Source organism: Chanos chanos, chromosome 8, assembly GCF_902362185.1.
Source record: "Chanos chanos chromosome 8, fChaCha1.1, whole genome shotgun sequence".
Taxonomy (NCBI): domain Eukaryota; kingdom Metazoa; phylum Chordata; class Actinopteri; order Gonorynchiformes; family Chanidae; genus Chanos; species Chanos chanos.
The window spans coordinates 33,864,519-33,882,966 of record NC_044502.1 but is presented as its reverse complement, the minus strand read 5'-3'; the positions used below and the strand labels follow the sequence as shown (position 1 = coordinate 33,882,966).

Below are 18,448 nucleotides of genomic sequence, written 5' to 3'. Positions count from 1 at the left end.
GCAAATGAATCATAGAATATATCATTATCTGACTTCTTATATAACTGCCTGCTGGCATGGGAAGATATTATCCAATATAAAAAAACACTTTCATTGCTAATACTGCTCTGTAAAAAGTACTTTTTGCTGCTAAAATGTTCTTTATGGTATTCATAACACAACATTGTGTACTCACTGTTTATTCGTGAGATCCATTACCTTGGGGGGAAAAAAAATCAGAATGCAATGCGATTCAGAAAAGCAGTGAAATAATTTTAAAAGTTTATAAAAAAAAGAGACTAAATTTATTTTTTTTAAATACTTGAACATTACAAAATACATTCCCGAAACAAACTTTACAACTTCAGTTCTGTACACTGGCCTGGCTGTGAAAGGAAGAAACCTTTATTACAAGACGAACTGTAATCAGTCTCACTGTGTTTCTTTCCACAAATATGCTGTGGTTAGGAGCCACAAAATAATGTACATCCAACTTATACAGTATTTACATGGTAAAACTCAGTACAAAAAATCTCTGTCTACAAATGTAACTAAGATACAATGTTGAACACAAGCTGACATGGTTACTAGACATGACATATGGTATTCCTCATGACTTCACGTCATTTGAGGCTTCTACTTTATACAGCGACCATACGAGTGGCATCGGTGGCTCAGGCATTGCTTCAAAGTCGAGATCTGCATCATGAAAAAGTCTTTGAGATTCAAGGCCTCATCCGCTTAAAAGCAGAGTAAAATGTTTGACAGAGAAAAAGAGAGAGAGAGAGGAGGCGAGGGGCGGGGAGCTAACAGGAAAAACATTTTTCGTGTTAGCTTGCCTTTAAGCGTATGATATGTGAATCATAAAGGACAAGAGTGGGTGTAAAGGCATTAAATTTAGAGACTTGATTTCTTAAGCTTGTTTATGTGTGATGTAACCTTGGTAAAGACAGATGATGCATGTACTGCTCTTGCAGTGAAAAGGGGGAAAACATTCTGACTAACTAGCCTTTAGTTCTTTAACACGCCGGGCCCCCAGTTCACCTCGCGAGTGGATATGCGGGTGGCTTACTCCGCTTCAATGCTCCGGCATGACTTGTTTTTCTGTCCTCTGTCGGCAGAACACCTCTATGTGAGTGACCTGTTAGGGTTAAGTCATTACCGAACCATGTTTTTTTTTTTTGTTTTTTTTTTTCTAAAGAGAAACTGTTGCATAGCACAAACCAATGAAAAAAGTCAGCCATTGTCTTAGCTCTAAGCTGCCGCCAGAGGAGAGACTCAGTAATAAATAGCTTACTGACTAAAGAGAACACCAGTAAGTTCCTCACGAATCAGTCTGAAAGCACAGTGTGGAACCAGCAGCGCTTTGTTAAGAATGAGAGAGAGAAAGGGGGGGGGGGGTTAAAGTTCATTTTTCAAAACTACATATACTCCTGGAGGAGTATGCATAAGTTACCAACATCCTCTGCAATTTCGATTCCAAACATATTGCATTCTAGGAGTAGTTAATAATGATATAACTGGCGACCAGTGTGAAGAATGAAGAAGACAAAACAAACCTTTCTCTCTCTCTTTCTCTCTCTACCTCCATCTTATTTCAAAAAGTGAAAAAAAAAAAAAAATTCCCTGGTTTTCGTTTTCAATCTGAAAAAAAAAGTGCCGTTCCATTGTTCTTTAAAATGTACACAGGTCACGTTGGAACTGAAAAGGACAGACTTGATGAGTCTGGAAAGCAAAATGCTCCAAACAGCCAGTCAAACCACAGAAGAGCTTATGAATAGACAAAGTGGAGCTGGGGTGGAGGGCTTAGGGAAAGACGTTGGGAATGGAACACTGCCAGTCTCCCGTTGACTCCTGCACCACCTCCTCCAGATCCAGCTCAGGGGTCTCCACCTGCGCGCTCCGTGCCCTCGAGGCTCCTTCTTCCAACACCACCTCCACCTCTGCTTTCCGACCTACAGAAGAAAAGAAAGAGGAGGAGGAGGAGAAGAAGGAGAAGAAGAGGAAGGAGAAGAAGAGGAAGAGAAACGTTAGAGGCAATCAAAGCAGAAAAGAGTCCACTGAGTGTTGCTAAACTGAAGGGTGGTGTATTTCAGGTGGTGCTTGGTTCCAGGCTACTGAGGTCACTGTTAGCCTCAGTCATTTCACTGTTATTAAATTAATTTATGTATATGTGTTCCTCAAGGACAGGCTACATCTGAATGGCATATGACAGAGGTGAATACACAAAAGCTTTATCATTGCTTAGTAAAGGAACAGGAGTGCAGTTACTCTCTCCTAATGGAGCCACCATTATTCATGTAAACTGCAGTCAATGGATCTTCCCTAAGAAGTAGTGAATTTCAAAGTGTATGGAATTACAGTCATGACTCCTGATCAGCGTATGTACAAAAGACAGCGATGAAAATCTAATCTGGAGTGCTTTAAAGGATGAGGCAAAATAAACAATGGATAGTAAAGGGTAACAGGGACCACACGCACGCATGCACACAAACTCACATGCACACACACAAACACAAATACACACAAACACACACATACAAATTTGTGACTAAGCTTATTCATGGTTGTCTTGGCTTTCTCGGAGACCTTAATCAGACACTGCTAATTGTTTGCAGGAATTCAAATGCTTTTGCCTTCCTTTAATCAGGACCCTCATCTGAACTCCCACCAATTAGAGACAATTTCAGTGTCATCTCCCTCGCGAAAAAAGGGGGATAAACCATCCAGCACACATACCCAGTGTCTCACTGGCAATTAGCTAATGAAACGGGGTCTCAAGCAAACTCAATGGAGGGAACATCTCGCTGTAAACTTTTTTAAACCCCGACTTCAATAAACTTCTTCTCAGCAGTCCTGGATAAGAGATTTTGCCAAAGGAACAAAACTCTGATTGTAGACTGCGAATATTTAGAGCTCCCATTGTCAGAGGAACTGAATGAAACTTTGACTCCACTATGGAACACACAGAGAGAAGGAAATATAAAAAGGATGGTAGGTAGACTCAGTCTTCTGTCATTCTCCACATCGATTGCTTATGATGGCAAAGCAAAGCCGTGTCATAGATCACGGCAGATGTAAGCTCTGCTCAGTGATTAACACTCTCCTCAGGCGCAGAGATGGAGAGAATGAAAACACTCCAGGCTTTAGGGATCCTGAGCTTACACTCTAAACACTGACCTTTCACAACAATTCAGACGAGACCTGCCCCTTATCCTGTCTTGTCGTGTAGTATCACACCTGCACGATGTTGTGTGTGTGTGTGTGTGTGTGTGTGGGGTTCCACAACCGAGAAAGGTCAGTCTTGTCACCAGGTGCTCCAAACAGCATGATTTAGTAAAAGGATATAAAAGGACTGGGAAAGGGGAGAGAGAGGGGAGGAGGGGGAGAGAGAGAGAGAGAGAGAGAGAGAGGGAGAGAGAGAGAGAGAGAATGAGAGAGAAAATGACAGAGAGAGAGACAGAGAGAGAGAGAGAGAGAGACAGAGAGAAAGACAGAGAGAGAGACAGTGAGAGAGAGAGGGAGAGAGAGAAAGAGAGAGAGACAGAGAGAGAGACAGTGAGAGAGAGAGATAGAGAGAGAGAGAAAGACAGAGAGAGAGAGAGACAGAGAGACAGACAGAGAGACAGAGAGAGACTATAACTGACCAAAGCCGTGGGTTCGCTTCATGTGCAGCTTCATGTTGCTTTTCTGGGTGAAGCTGATGGTGCAGATGGCACATTTGTAGGGCTTCTCTCCCGTGTGCTTGACTTTGTGCACCTGCAGAGCACTCTTCTGATTGAAAGCCTTTTCACACTGTGAGCACTGAAAAGGCCGCTCACCTGAGAGAAAAAAAAAAACCCCACAAACACAATCACAGTTTAAAGGTGATATATGTAAAAGCATGCCACTGGCTACATCAAACTGCCATTTAGCCTTATTAGTCTCAGACAATAGGCTATCCCAGTAAGAATAAGAAATAAAGTTAGTTTTCTCCCTCAGTGACACTCTCGTGGACTGACACCACTGTGCACTGACTGCACATTTTTGCTTTAGTCAGACAATAACACTCTACATAACACATCCAAAACTTAGAGAAAAGTGGGTAATTTGAACAACAGAAGATTATACATGACTGAGCCAAAAACAAAAAAGTGAAAGGAGAAGAAGGAAAAGAGATGAGTCAGGATACGGCCTTCAGACTGTGACCAGTGAAGCTAACGGGCCCAGATCTCTTCAGTTTGTGAGAAAAACAGAAAAGTTGTTATGTAAAGGTTTTTTTGTTTTTTTTTTTTTGTGAAAGACAAAGACAGTTCTGAGAACAGTCAACAGCCTTTGAGAGAAGGTAAAGACAGAAAGAGACAGATGCTCAGTAAAAGTCTCCAGAGCAGCATGCACTGTTATTGTAAGAGTTGCTTAATCTGACCCCTGAGCTCCCATCTCTCTCTCTCTCTCACACACACACACACACATTCTGTTTGAAGAGGGCTCCTCTCCACAAAACTCCACATGGTGCTAGAACCTTTATAATTACAAACAGCCATCCCTCAGTCTCTTATCCTTTCACTCCCCATCTATCCGTTCATCCATACATCCATTCAGCAGGTTACAGAAGGCAAAAGGAGCTTAATTCCCACCGGCATTGGACTAAAACATCCAAATCTTTCTCCAGATTCAGAAACCCTTCATTTTCAAACCAAATATATTTTGTGAGAGGAACGGACCGGTTTCAATTATTTTCAAAAAGTTCAGTTCCTGTTCCTAAGGGATATTTGAAAACTTATGTGTACTCTTGACAAAGCATACATAGTTTTTTTTTTTTTTTTTTTTTTTTGCGCTGAACTTATTAACGCCGCCATTGGAGACGACTGCTAAGCAGGAGGAAGAATCCCGCCCTGTCTTTTCCTCTTATTTTATTTTATTTGTCAAATCACTTTCTCTGGTTCTCATTTCCCAAAAGAAAAGAAAAAAAATAAATAAATCTTGCTCTTTGTTGAAATCCGGACGGCTGTTCCGCCGACGTTCACTTCCTGCATTCTACCTGTATCAGAGATGCCTTTTCATTAGTCTTACTCATTAGTTGTCCCTTTCAGAGCAAAAAAACTCTCTCTGGTGAAACTTTTCCAATATGTTTCTAATCTGTAATGTCTTCATTTTACCCAGTTCTACCCGTCATAGCTTTCAATGGATCACTTTACACCCTCTCTTAATCCAGCATATCAACTCATATTAATGCATATAAATATGTAGGTACGGATGGATACACACTGTGCTATGTTTAAGTTTCTAACTGAATTAGACTGATTTAGTGATTAGAATTAAGTGCGTACAGTTACGTCTGAGCTACATGAGGACCAGCAGTGACTAGGAAAAACTCTTTCAAACCCTTCAGTAAATGGTATATAAATCCACCCTAACCTGTACCAAAGCAGTGCAGTAACGTGCTGCTAAACCAAAATGGTCTGAGCAACAACTGAGCTCAGAGTGAGTTATGTGCCCCACAATTTTAGGGTGAACACTGGAGTATGTGAGAGAGCTGCGTGGGAGTGTTTGTTATTTCAGCGAGAGGCCGTGATGTGCGTGTTATTTGTGAGTGGATGCAGTGTGTTTCTGGCTGCTGCTACTGCTCTCAGGGACAAGTCAGAGCAAGGCTCCAGACATCTGACCAGTCAGTACAGGGCCAATCACAGAGTGTTTCCAATCATCTGACAAGACAGGACAGGGCCAATCACAGAGTGTTTCCAATCATCCGACAAGTCAGTACAGAGCCAGTCACAGAGTGTTTCCAATCATCTGACAAGTCAGCACAGAGCCAATCACAGAGTGTTTCCAATCATCTGACAAGTCAGTACAGGGCCAATCACAGAGTGTTTCCAATCATCTGACAAGTCAGTACAGGGCCAGTCACAGAGTGTTTCCAATCATCTGACCAGACAGTACAGAGCCAGTCACAGAGTGTTTCCAATCATCCGACAAGTCAGCACAGGGCCAATCACAGGGTGTTTCCAATCATCTGACAAGTCAGGACAGAGCCAATCACAGGGTGTTTCCAGTCATCTGACAAGTCAGCACAGGGCCAATCACAGAGTGTTACCAATTATCTGACAAGTAAATATGGGGCCAATCACAGAGTGTTTGGGATCAGAGAGACAAGAAAAGCCAATCAAATAAGAGAGATGAAGAACTCCGTAGTTACCTGTATGTGTGCGGATGTGTCTCTCCAGCTGACTGGGTTTGGAGAAAGCTTTGTCACAGTTGGAACACTTAAATACTCGAGGCTTCTGAGAACTCAGTGATGGGCCTTTCTTATGGATGTTTGCATGTTCCTGTAGAACACAGAATGAAAAGACACATGGATGTACTGTATACTCACAAATCAGTTGCCCCATCATTTAAAAAAAAAAAAATACAGAAGAACTTGCATTGCAAAACAACAATGAAGGATTTTCCAAGTGCACATGTTGACCACTAACCGAAAACCTGATATCACATTTTCTCCAAGTTCAACAGGCTTTCTCTAAACCTTAAATTAGTTATCGACAGAAAAAGCAGAACTTTTCAGAGGAGACTGGTTGTTGGCATGAGTGGAACCTGAAGAGACTTTCCAAAAAAACAAAGTTCCTGGATAGAACAAAGTCACGTTCAGATTTAGAGCATGAATAGGAAATCATTTTAAACTGGCTGCCTTTACCAGTCAGAGCTACAAGAGCTTGGGACGTTTTTATTTTCTCGCTGCAATTCCGCTGTGGCGTACCGCCAACAAGCCACACCGACACGCCCCAAAAGGATCCCCAAAGATTACGGAGGCGAGCTAATTCCACGGGAGTCCGAGGTGCGAGAGTGAATCAAATTTGCATCGCTCAGCTACGTGATTCATCACACTTGGCAGACGCGCTAAGTCTTTTTAATTGACTCGCCCGTACGAGGTGGAGCCGTCCGCCGAATCTTAATAAAGAGTGTTCAAGTCACATCGCTGCCTATTTGCTCCATTCTTTCATATCCGCTCAATCATCTCTCAGTTAAGCCTGTCTGTCTGTCCAACATTTACAAATCTATCCACTGCCTCGTCGTAGCTGAACAGAGACAAATGCTTTGTAATGAACAGTCAGGAGACGCCAGGGGACCAAAACGTCAAATGTATGCCTCAGGTCACATTTAATTTAGACAAAGTATATCTGATGGTTATGATAGCTATAAGGCTTCTGGAGAGACAGTGGGTAAAACAGTGAATGAGTTTTGTTACTGGCTGAGGTTCAATGCTGGGTTTGGAATTGGTGAACGGAAGAAAGAGAGAGATGGAGAATTTAGATCTGATTCTACTCATGCTAGTCTTGTTTAGCCAAGCATTTTAAGTAATGTAAATGAACTTTTCAGAATGATTTATGTGTGGCATTAAAAAACAAGGGAAATAAACAGGCATTTAAGAGTCCATGTATTAAATACATAAAACAAAAACACAAGGTTTTTCATGAATAGCTCAGTAAGTGAGGCTCTTGTGTGCCTGGTTTTGTCTGAAGAGCTACGTTATGTGGAGCACGGATGATGTTAGGCCACTTTGCTCATCAGAGAGACTCTGCGGTTTGCCTGTTTGAGTGGGACTGTTACATGGAGTGGTGCTCTTAGTCTGAGTCCACAAACAGAGAGAGAGAAAGAGAGAAACAGAGAGAAAGACACAGAGACAAAGAGACAGAGAGAGAGACAGAGAGAGAGAGAGAGAGAGAGAGAGAGAGAGAGAGAGAGAGAGAGACAGAGAGAGAGACAGAGAGAGAGACAGAGAGAGAGAGACAGAGAGAGAGAGAGAGAGAGAGAGAGAGAGAGAGAGAGAGAGAGAGAAAGAGAGAGAGAGAGAGAGAGAAAGAGAGAGAATCTTCACAGTTGATGTATTGTTTTCGGTACCTTGAGGTGGGTCGCGCGTTTGAAGGCTTTGTTACAGATCCGACAGACGTGGCAGCGCTCGTTGCCGTGCGCCTGCCTGCAGTGTTTCCTCAGCTTGTTTGCCGTGTGGAAGACTTGGTTGCAGTAGAAACACTGATTCAGTTGACCCTCTGCGTCCGAACCTTTCTCTACAGTCGGCTGACCCGCTTCCTCTGTCATCTGTGAACGAACGTGAACACAAACAGACACACACAAACACTTGTCACCTGCTGAGAAACATGCACTTTGGTTCATCCAGTCTCTCTCTCTCTCTCATACACAGACGCAGACACACATATCTCTCTCTCTCATACACACACACACACACCCACACACTCACCCCAAGGCTATCGTCCTGAGGTCCCACTGTACTCTCAGAGGGTTGGCTGACGAGAATGACCTGCTGAGCAGAATTCGCTGGTTGCTCTGGAAGATTCTCACTCATTACCGTAGGGAACTGTTGGCCCTGAAGGAAGAAAAGTTTGCTATATGATGCACAGAACAAGAGAAGTGTGCGACTCTGTGTGTGTGTGTGTGTGTGTGTGTGTACGTGCATACCTGTGCATTTAGGTTAAGTGTAACGGTGTCCAGCATCTGTGTGTCTGCTAGCGTAAGGGTCACGCTTCCGTCGCTGACCACGCCTGATGATGACATCACCAGGTTTTGTGTTGACACGGCGGTGTGCGATAGGGAGGTGCTAGGCGCCAGTGTAGTGACTGACAGGGGAGAGACAGAGGTCTGGTTTAAAGGGTTCTATAAACGTCATGAAAGGGGACGCACGCTTGCATGTCTGACCTGATTGACTCAGATATAGATGTGCTTTTCCCTTTGGTAGAATATCAGCATGTTTAACAGAGCGCATTAGGGCTGTATCTACAGCAAGCATCATAATTAGCACAAGAACAATACGTCCAGCTTGCAAATGGATCAGTTCTCTTAATGTTCAAAACCCCTGGCAAATGCTTTTTTAAAACCACACATTACCCAAATGCACAGCTCTTGACTCCTGTACTTTCCTAGTCAAATTGACCTCTTAATCCCCTTTCAGACATGGGCTGCAACCCTAAAATAATCTAAACTGTAACCAGAGGAACTGCATGTGAGAACGCAAATGTCCGAATCGGTCAGATTGGACCCCAAATGGACCTTAATCTACCAACTCCCTAGTAAAGTGTTTTCTAAATGTCTTCACTCCCTCATGGTTTTTTTTATATTCTTTTACCCGACAGTACATTTCAAAAAGGAGTAAATTGCGAGTTTATTATCACGCAATGTAAAAACAACACTTTAATTGTGAAAGAAACGTTGTGAAAACTGCCTCTAAATTTAAAGACCAGGACTTTCATAAGACTCTGTTTCCAATATGTCTGCGGTAACTGCCCTCACCTGCCATGCCTGTGGGTGTGGGGCTTTGAGAAAGCAGTTGGTCGTTGCCAATGGTGAGGGTGGCACTGTTACTGGATGCCAGTCTTATGCCACCATTCAGCTCCGGGCCAGAGGGGGCGCCGTGTTGGGGGAGCAGATCCTGACCTTCACAGACAGAAGAAAAAGAGAGAAAAAGAGTGAGAGAGAGAGAGAGACAGGAGAAAACAAAACTTACATCCACTCTACATCCATGTCACCTTTACGAGTAAAGCCTGTGTGTTTCGATGAGGAAGGGGTAGATGGACCATCGTGAGTACTGACGTGTTTGTGTGCGTGTTTGGGTGTGTGTGGAGACTTGGCTTGAGTAGTTTCACAATGAGATTCAAAATAACCCCACGCTATCAGTTCCACATCATCAAGACAGAGAAGAGGATGCCTAAGGATTACAGACATCAGAGGAAAACCAGCCACACAAATAATTGATCGAATGCAATTGATGGAACAATGTGAGGAAAACACACGATTAAGATAGATAGAAGAAAGAAGCGGCCAGTAATTTAGCAGAGGAGATCAAAGTCCCAGGGTTCGGGGTCGGCGCAACGCAATCTTAAAAGGGAACGGGGCCAAGCCGACGAGACTTTGAAGTTTCTCATACAAACGGTGTCATAGCTGTTCTTGTTGTGCTGTTAAGAGTTAAGCGTTTGTGTGTGTTGGGGCAGTGGGTTCCTAATGCTGATCCTAAATGAAATGAGAGCTCGGGGACAGAGCAGGTGTCTCATTGAATACGGCTAAAGATGAAAAGGAATGTTCTGGTCCTCACACCTCGCTCTACGGTTTGATCTGCACCTGCTCTGCACTCTCATATCAATGGCAGATCTGTCGCCAGGGAACACTCCCACAGATCAATACAAGCACAGCGATAGCTTGACATACAGTCAGTCTGTGGAGCACAGAGGGAGTCAATAGTTTAGTGAATCGTGAGTGACCTGTATATGTGTAGTTGAACCAGTATGTGTGTAACTGATGTGTGTGTGTGTGTGTGTGTGTGTGTGTGGTATCTGATATGGAAAAGTGATCTCTTTCTCCTCCTCTAATTAGGAGTGTGTGTGTGTGTGTGTGTTTTGTACCTGATATAGTAAGAGTGATCTCCTGCTGGTTGTTGGCAGTAGGGGCAGTGACAGCAGCGTTGGCTTGTGCCTGGGCTAGTGCTTGAGTGAGGGTGGAGTTGTTAATGGTCAAAGTGATTTCTGGACCACTGCTCCCATTGGTCACGAGCCCAGGAGCATTCATCACATGAGACAGGTCCTGAGAACCTGTAGGGGGCAGGAGAGAGCTCACAGTCAAGGTCAGCACTTTAGCGACAGCCCTTCTCATGAACATCACAAACACTGTGTCACCTAACAAAGTAGCAGATGCAGCTGCTGGGGAAAAACAGCTAAAAAGGCCATGTTTACGAATGAAATTGTTATTCATACTCTTTCTGCCTGGAGAGACAGAAAGAGTCTAATGCATAACGAAGCAGTGCTACCCAGAGAGCGTAAAATTAGCATGGTTTCTCATTTAACCTAGAGATGGCCCGTGTCCATTTCTTTCTGAAAAATTCTCTGAACTGAGAAAAGTTGCAGAATGAGTCATTTCAACTCGACTTTGGCTGGTAATGATCTGTGACCAGTGGAAGTCTGGGTAGAGCTCTCTCATTAGACCAGCTGAGGGTAGACTCATTGCCCCAATTAGCACAGTGTGGACCCTTATGGATAATAGACCTGGGTGCTAAGGGTGAAAAGTCCTGCAGTGAGTTTGGAGCACAGCTTCAATACTACAGGCACCTTAGAATCAGCCTTAATCTGTGTGCCTGTTAACTTCTCAGACTGTGTAGATTTATGTGCTCATCAGCTTGTCATAAGGAGACATTTCTGGCCCCAGGTTTGTAAGGTCCTTAAAATTGAGGAAAGGGTATGGGTGAAAAGGTGTGAAAATCTACAGTTCCCTGGAAAAGGGTGAGCAAGGCTTAAAAGGATGGGAGAGAGAGAAAGACAGAGAGAGCAATGAAGAGAGAGAGAGAGAAGAAAGAGCATGAAAGAGAACAGGACTGTGTTCTATCCATGGCTACTACTGTGTACTAGACAAGGCAACTAAAAGCTGTAATCTCGAGAATCGAAAGACTGTACTACATCAAAGCAGAGGTACAGAGGGTACAAACTTAATACCACAGAAAAGAAGAAGAAAAGAAGAATGAAACTGATACTGTAGGATTAAAGAAGGAGGCACAAAAGCCAGTGACAGAGAGTGAGAAGGAGAGAGAGAGAGAGAGAGAGAGAGAGAGAGAGAGAGAGAGGAGAAAAAGAATGCAAAAGGAGCGAGAGGGAAGGAGAAGAACAGAAAAAGATAGAGAAGGAGAAAAAAAAAGGCAGGTGAGTGAAAGAGGTAATTAATCCTTTAAGGGAAGGAGGAAAATAAAGAGCTGAGACCTGTGGTGTCCTGTTCAGTCAGGCCTGTGATGCTGACGTTGCCAGGGGTAACAGAAGGCTGCAGTGATAGGCTGGTAAGGGGGTGGATTACGACATTAGCTGGCACTGAAGGGTCTCCGGAGGGCATGAGGTGGGCACCAGCATGCGGGGTCAGGCCCGGTTCAGTCGTCAGAGGCTGAGACAGCAGCCCACCCTGCTGTAAAGTCTGCTGGAGGATACTGGGATCAATCTACACAGGAAACAGAGGAAAAGAAATACACTTATTAAATTACACAGATGTCCTCTCTCACACAAATGTAATCACAATCACAGACACACACACCCCCGGATGTGTGCACACACAAACACAGACACAGATACAGACACAGACACAGACACACACACACACACACATACAGAAGGTCAGCATTACCTGTAATGTGATGTTATTGATATTGCTGGTGTCGATGCCTGAGATTTGAACATTAGGACAGACCAGATTGGCTGGGGTGAGCTGCAGGTGAATACCCTCCAGTGTGGCCAGTCCTTCAGTCAAAGACACTGTCAGATCACCCCCCGCTGGATAACAAAACAACAACAACAACAACAAAACAATCACCCTTAAGTTAAGTATTACCAAAAGTTGTTTTACATGTCATAACCACAACTTCACCTTAAACAATCTGACGCCTTCACCTATTATTTTGGGCTGGCTTTGCCAAAGAGACAGTGTGGTATTGTCCTAACTGGGTATGACACAAAATTCAATATCATACGCCCATTAGCTTAAGCAGTAGCAGTTCCCCCTCTGTGATAAATTCAACATCGTGACAAGTCAAGAGCTGGCATTCCAGTGCCGTCTGTGTGTGGGTCTGCATGACTCTGTCTGGGCTGAGGAGGAGAAATGACTAGATGTAGAAATGAATATGAGTGTATTGCCTGGTTCCCTGGGCTGTGCTGAGAGATAAGAAAGTGAGAGAGATATAGAGAGAGAGAAAGAGAGAGAGAGAGAGAGACATGAAGAAATACAGAAGGAGGTGGGTTTCAATAGACTTATCATCTCTTCCAGAGAGTTTCAGAGGATGGGAGAGAGAAGAGGTGCCAAAGCACCCTCATACTTATTGACAGAAGAAAGCATGCCTCAAAGCCAATGAGTTTTACACGGCAGGAGCAGCAGTCTCTCTCTCTCTCTCTGTCTCCCCCCCCCCCCCCCCCCCCCGCCCCCCCTCCCTCTCTCTCTCTGGCAGTGGGAAGAAAATTCATTTCACGGCTGTTGTTTCCCACTGCATCATGCAGTTCTCACAAACAGAGGCTTAAGGAAAGTGTGAACCAAAGTTCAGTCAGCTCATTAAACACTCAGTCCTAACATCTCAGACAATAACACTAAAAAGAACATATTTCCATAATCAGCGACTAAATTTACCAATGACAATATCAAACCACACGGAGCAACTGCAATTAGCACGGAACATTTCTCCTCAAATGTGCACGTAAACACAACCATTTCCTGTGAGAAAGAAAAATACAAAACAATGACGTCGTAAACCCCCTTCTTTTGAGAAAAAAGCTTAAATTTGGACTTGTCTTCTAATGAATTTATCAATACACCTTTAAGAGAAACCACTCTTCTAGACTTGAGGTTGTTTTTCACATTAGAGCAATCAATTAGTCCACATCAAAATTCTAGAAAAGCAAAGACAAACATTCAAAGTTTTAGGTCTACACGTATCGGGAGCATCCGGGAATTAGTCTCCTCGGACTGCATTCCCAAAACTGATGATCCCACTTCACTAGCCGAAGATTTTTCTGAATATACAAATAAACAAAAGCATGCCAGTGAAAACTGATTTTAGGACTGATCTATAATCGCACAAATACCTTGAGTCCCTTGAATCCCGAAAGGTGATTTTATATATATATATATATATTTTTATCTTATATCTTTATCTTAATTATCTTGTCAGAAAAACTTATTATCTTGTGCGCACAAGTTAATTACCTTGCGGGAACAAGTTAATATCTGCTTAGTAAAGGCATGATAGACCTATGCTTTGAAGTTAGCGTAGCTAAGCTGCGTTTATAGCTTTGAAGAGTTGTTGATTTCTCACGCATGTTTGAAACATGGCGGCGTTCACTGATTTATTTGAACAGTCAAGATAATTAACAAAAATAAATAAATAAATAAATATAAATAAATAAATAAAATCACCTTTCTGGACTTTAGGGGCTCCGTACACAAACTATTGGAAAACAGGGGGGGAAAAAAACGCAGCTTTCTTTTTCAAATTGCAGCAGACAGCAGCGGCAATGCCAGGCTGTGTAAACTAGGGCGATCGGTGCTGGGTTCTCACTCTCTCAGCATGCTGGGCCTTATTCACACACAGACTTTTTTTTTTCCCAGTGTCAGATAAAGAGCGTGAACTCTCGGCGCTGATGCGCTCTGGCAGGCGGCTAAAACAGAGCGCCGGGTTGTATCCCAGAGGATGATGAAGTACCCTTCTGCCTAACGTGTTACGCTGTTCCTCAGCTTTAATAAGCACCATCCATCAGCCCTCTAAAGATCCATGTGGCCCCCGGAGACGGAGAGAGAGAGAGGGAGAGAGAGAGTAAGATTGCACCGCTCCCTACCTCAATCCGCTACTCCATTACCAATGATCACCTATCCCTACGCATTTAGCTAACACGCTAAAGCTAACATGGTGACAGTCCTCTGTTCAGCGGGAGATGAAAAAAAGGTTTGTCTGCTACTCAGTTTCCACCACCGATTTTCCATCACCTACGTCTACATATCTTGTGTCTTCAAGTTAACTTCTTTTTAAAGCGACATATAATATGCTGGCACTCTTTTCCTTTCAGTCTGCGCTAACATTTTTTTAAAAGATTAAAAAAAATACCTGAGTGCCGACCTTCCATGTAAAACTGATGAGCTGTGTGCCGACAGTGGGCTTGGGGATGTCAAAATTTTCATAACTGAGATTTAACTCTCTCTCCATTTTTGCTTGGTTAACACCAAACACAGAAAAATACACAACTTCGCTCGCCGGTCGATGTCCATAAGGCAGTGAATAACATTGTTGTTACTGTCAACAACCAACCATGTATGCAGGATAAAACCACGATATCAGTTCCTGACAGGTGCGTGTTAAAAATGTCGTGCTAAGTGATGTGTGAATCTCTGTGCTCATGTGTCTTACCTGACACAGTGGCTGGCAAGATGGCTTGGCCCACCAACCCTTGCTGTAGTAGACTCTGATCATACTGGCCAGCCAGGACTGGGTTTGCTGGGATGTAGATGCCGGGATCACTGGTGGTGGTCTGCAGCAGTCCAACTGGAGGTAAAGCCTCAGAGCCAGCAGTGGGTTGCTGGGGGCCCCTCCTTGCCTGGCTGTGAACCCCCTCCTGACTCTGCTGGCCCCCACCCGCGGAACCCCGTTTGGCTTTTTTGCCGTCGGAGTTGGGCCGGATGTGGCACTGGATGTGGGTCTTGCGGTGGCCGGAAGTGCGGAAGCGTAGTTCGCAGTAGGGGCATTTGAAAGGTTTGGAACCGGTATGCAAGCGCATGTGAACTTTCAGACTGCCTTTAGTTGAGAAGGATGTGTTGCACATGTGGCAATTAAACAGCTTCTGACCTGGAGAGTCACAGAAAGCACCAAGATAAAAGTACCAACTAAAGTGTTGCCAATGGCTGGAGTTACCTTTACAACACCTAAAATGGCACTTACATAAAGATCTTTTTTCGCCTTCAAAAGGAATTATCACATTCAGTGGTAACGATGGTACATTCGATATTTGCCCATTTCGATTCCTTTTGGTAATTCATCATATTGCCCTCTGGTAAAATCAGTCCTCAAGACCACATTTTCAATTATTTGGGTCTTAACAGAGACTTCTTAATTGCTCAAAAAAGCGAGTTCATATTATTCAGTGATCGTTCTAATTCTTCCAATCATAGAGGATTAATTTGTCTGCTCAGTGTCAGATGGTCATTCTAATTAATGGTGGGACTGAATTGGGTTTGTTAGAAGAGGACTCTCCTTTCATTAGTGAGCTTGAAGTGTAAAGTCACACCACAGACACCCCATAAATCAACTGAGTACAATTAGTCCGGCCACCATAGATGAAACATGCAAATGGGCCTTATTTGCATAAGTGTGCTCTAGACCAAATGAGAGAGCAGTCATTGTCAATGTACTGCCTGTCAACCTGTGACATGCTGTTCATTGCAACCAACTTGCCACTTCTGTTCATATTTTGGTTATTAAGGCAGAATATGGGCCTCCACCAGAAATACAAATCTTAAACATTTGCGCTTCTCAATCCATTGCCATGGCTGAAGTGTTGAGTGCTGTAGTTTCAACTCATTAAACTGAGCTCTTCACGATTCATGAATCATGCTCTGAATCAATGCTGGGTTGAACTGCACTGAAGGGCAGAGAGGCTGAAGTTAATCGAATGTGAAACACTGTTTAGGTGAGCAGACCATGTCATATGAATTTAGAGCACGGTTTTGGCATGACTGGGGAAATGTCACAAACCTGAATGTGTTTTGACGTGGCAGTCGAGAGTAGACTTGACTGTGAAGCTCTTCCCACACTCGTCACACTTGTATGGTTTTTCCCCTGTGTGGATTCGGATATGTCTGAAGAAAGACAAAGAAAATAAACCACGTTTGGACAAATCAGTGTCGGTGCAAGCAGAAAAACAAAAATTTAAGTAGACAGCTTAAGATTTTAAACAACCAAACACGTTTCGCTTTATAAACTGTCATTAGGAACTGTCTAGTCACTTCCCGTCGTCAAAGAAAATTGTTGCGTTCTTCATCGAACCGCAGAAAACAATGCTCACTTCAACCCAGCTAAGCTGCTTTTCTATTTTCTCTAATAATATCCATTCTGTGTACTTCTGTACTTTGGAAAAACAGATGGCGGACAGTCGACGAGCTTATCTGTCACAAAGTAAATTCTAGCGCTGGTGTGTGAAGCTTTCATTAATGAGGAGAATATTCACTGAGGTGCGATGATAAGCCTCGAGTCAGACGCAAACAGAGAGTGACGTGCAGACACACGCTCTTACAGAAACATAGTGGCATTTTATATTCGGTCCACTCACACAACCTCCTAGCTTCTGTGAGCTCGTGACTGAGCTGGTGTGAGAAAAACTCTCAGCAGGTTAGAAAAAACAACCCCCTCAACATGCAGAGAGGGGCACAGACCACCTGCTATGGGGTTGTATCGCCAACAGAGGGGCTTACAAAGCTCAAAAATAGCTTAGTAAGATGCGATCAGGGAGACGGCGTGTTTGGCTGACAGACCTAGAGTCTCAGCCTTGACCTGGAGTATCATGCCAATCAACATGAAAGACTTGGTTCAGAGACAGCTACAACACAAATGCTATCTAACCGAAAAACTTTTCAAACGTGTTTTTTTTTTTTTTTTTTTTAATATTTCCAATTCCTAAGGCATCATCACTGTACTGAAAACTATGTAACTATGTTTATAATAATGTGGAAATGTGGAGAGAGAATGAAATAAAATGCATTAAGCAGTTTGTCATTACCTGACGAGGTCACTGGGCTTCTTGAAACTCTTGGGACAATACTGGCAGCGATTGGCAAATTTTGGTTCGCTCTCCAGATCTACAGCCTTGTCTTTGATCTCACTGATACGGTCTCGCTCAGCAGCAGACTGGGCCAGAACCTTCTCCGACACCGATGCTCCGTCGCCAGGCGCCCTCTTGGCTAACTCTGCCGTCTGTTCCTCCGTAAACGTGATGATCCCCGCACGATTTCTCTTTGTTACCAAACGTTCAGAACCCTCTTCTTCATCGCCACCATCTTCCTCTTCTAGCACTGGGGAAAAACAAACCATCTGTAAAATAATGGTGAGATTTAACATGTGGAGGATTGTGGGAAATGTAGTCACTGTGTACCTCTGGATCCCACAGCGTGATACATCTTCATATGTTTCCTGTGCAGAAGGTTGGTACGGAAAGCCTCATCACACATAGAGCATTTATATGGCTTCACATTCAGATGGATGATCATGTGGCGGTTAAGACTTCCATTTGTGGTGAAGCAGGCATCACACACATTACACTTGTACGCTTTCACCCCTGAAACAGAGCAAGAGACAGTAACGCACTAGAGTCAGAGAAAAAGACGAGAATGGGAAGGAGAGGGAACTAGAGAATGACACACACACACACAGACAAATGTAGCTACAAGCATTTCACTGCACATATTAGAGAATCATGAAAAGAAACGAATAAGGATATATTAGGAGGTAGTCTCATGAATTATACACAGAGGCACTGGATAAAGTCTAAACTCATTGATATTGCTGTCGTTACGGGGTACGGTGTTTCCCTCTCTCTGCTGAGATTCGGCTCACCTGTGTGCGTGTTGAGGTGAGACTTGAGTACTCCAGCCGAAACAAAGCTTCGGCCACAGATGTTGCAACTGTAAGGCTTCTCACCGGTGTGAGAGCGCAAGTGCTGCTTCAAGTGACTGGACTTCTTAAAACCTTTATCACACAAGTCACACCTGCAAGAGGTAGGTAGACACACACACACACACACACACACAAAAACTACAATAATTAGCGAAAGAAAAGGTCACATCAGAGTTTGAAATGAATGCTAATTTTGCTATCAAAAGTGCTTACGTGGATTTGCTGACTGAATTTATAATCAGGACAAGAAGGAGCTACCTATGCTCTACAATCCAAGGTTCACCAAAATTCAACGCGATTGAGAAATATGACATG

The 18,448-nt window shown here is 43.5% G+C and overlaps 1 protein-coding gene across 1 annotated transcript in view; it reads right to left on the bottom strand.

The window, feature by feature from the left end:
* Positions 1-1,661: 1,661 nt before the first annotated feature.
* znf236 (zinc finger protein 236) overlaps positions 1,662-18,448 on the bottom strand; it is a 39,519-nt gene continuing 22,732 nt past the window's right edge. Inside the window, exons 18-32 of the mRNA XM_030782086.1 lie at positions 18,074-18,225; positions 17,613-17,795; positions 17,241-17,532; positions 16,220-16,323; positions 14,879-15,313; positions 12,118-12,263; positions 11,706-11,934; positions 10,365-10,550; positions 9,259-9,402; positions 8,431-8,588; positions 8,209-8,338; positions 7,855-8,045; positions 6,155-6,284; positions 3,627-3,800; positions 1,662-1,934 (exon numbers count right to left, since the gene is read on the bottom strand). Coding sequence (XP_030637946.1) covers positions 1,786-1,934; positions 3,627-3,800; positions 6,155-6,284; positions 7,855-8,045; positions 8,209-8,338; positions 8,431-8,588; positions 9,259-9,402; positions 10,365-10,550; positions 11,706-11,934; positions 12,118-12,263; positions 14,879-15,313; positions 16,220-16,323; positions 17,241-17,532; positions 17,613-17,795; positions 18,074-18,225 — 2,803 coding nt within the window. The 3' untranslated portion in view covers positions 1,662-1,785. The remainder of the gene's footprint in view (positions 1,935-3,626; positions 3,801-6,154; positions 6,285-7,854; positions 8,046-8,208; positions 8,339-8,430; positions 8,589-9,258; positions 9,403-10,364; positions 10,551-11,705; positions 11,935-12,117; positions 12,264-14,878; positions 15,314-16,219; positions 16,324-17,240; positions 17,533-17,612; positions 17,796-18,073; positions 18,226-18,448) is intronic.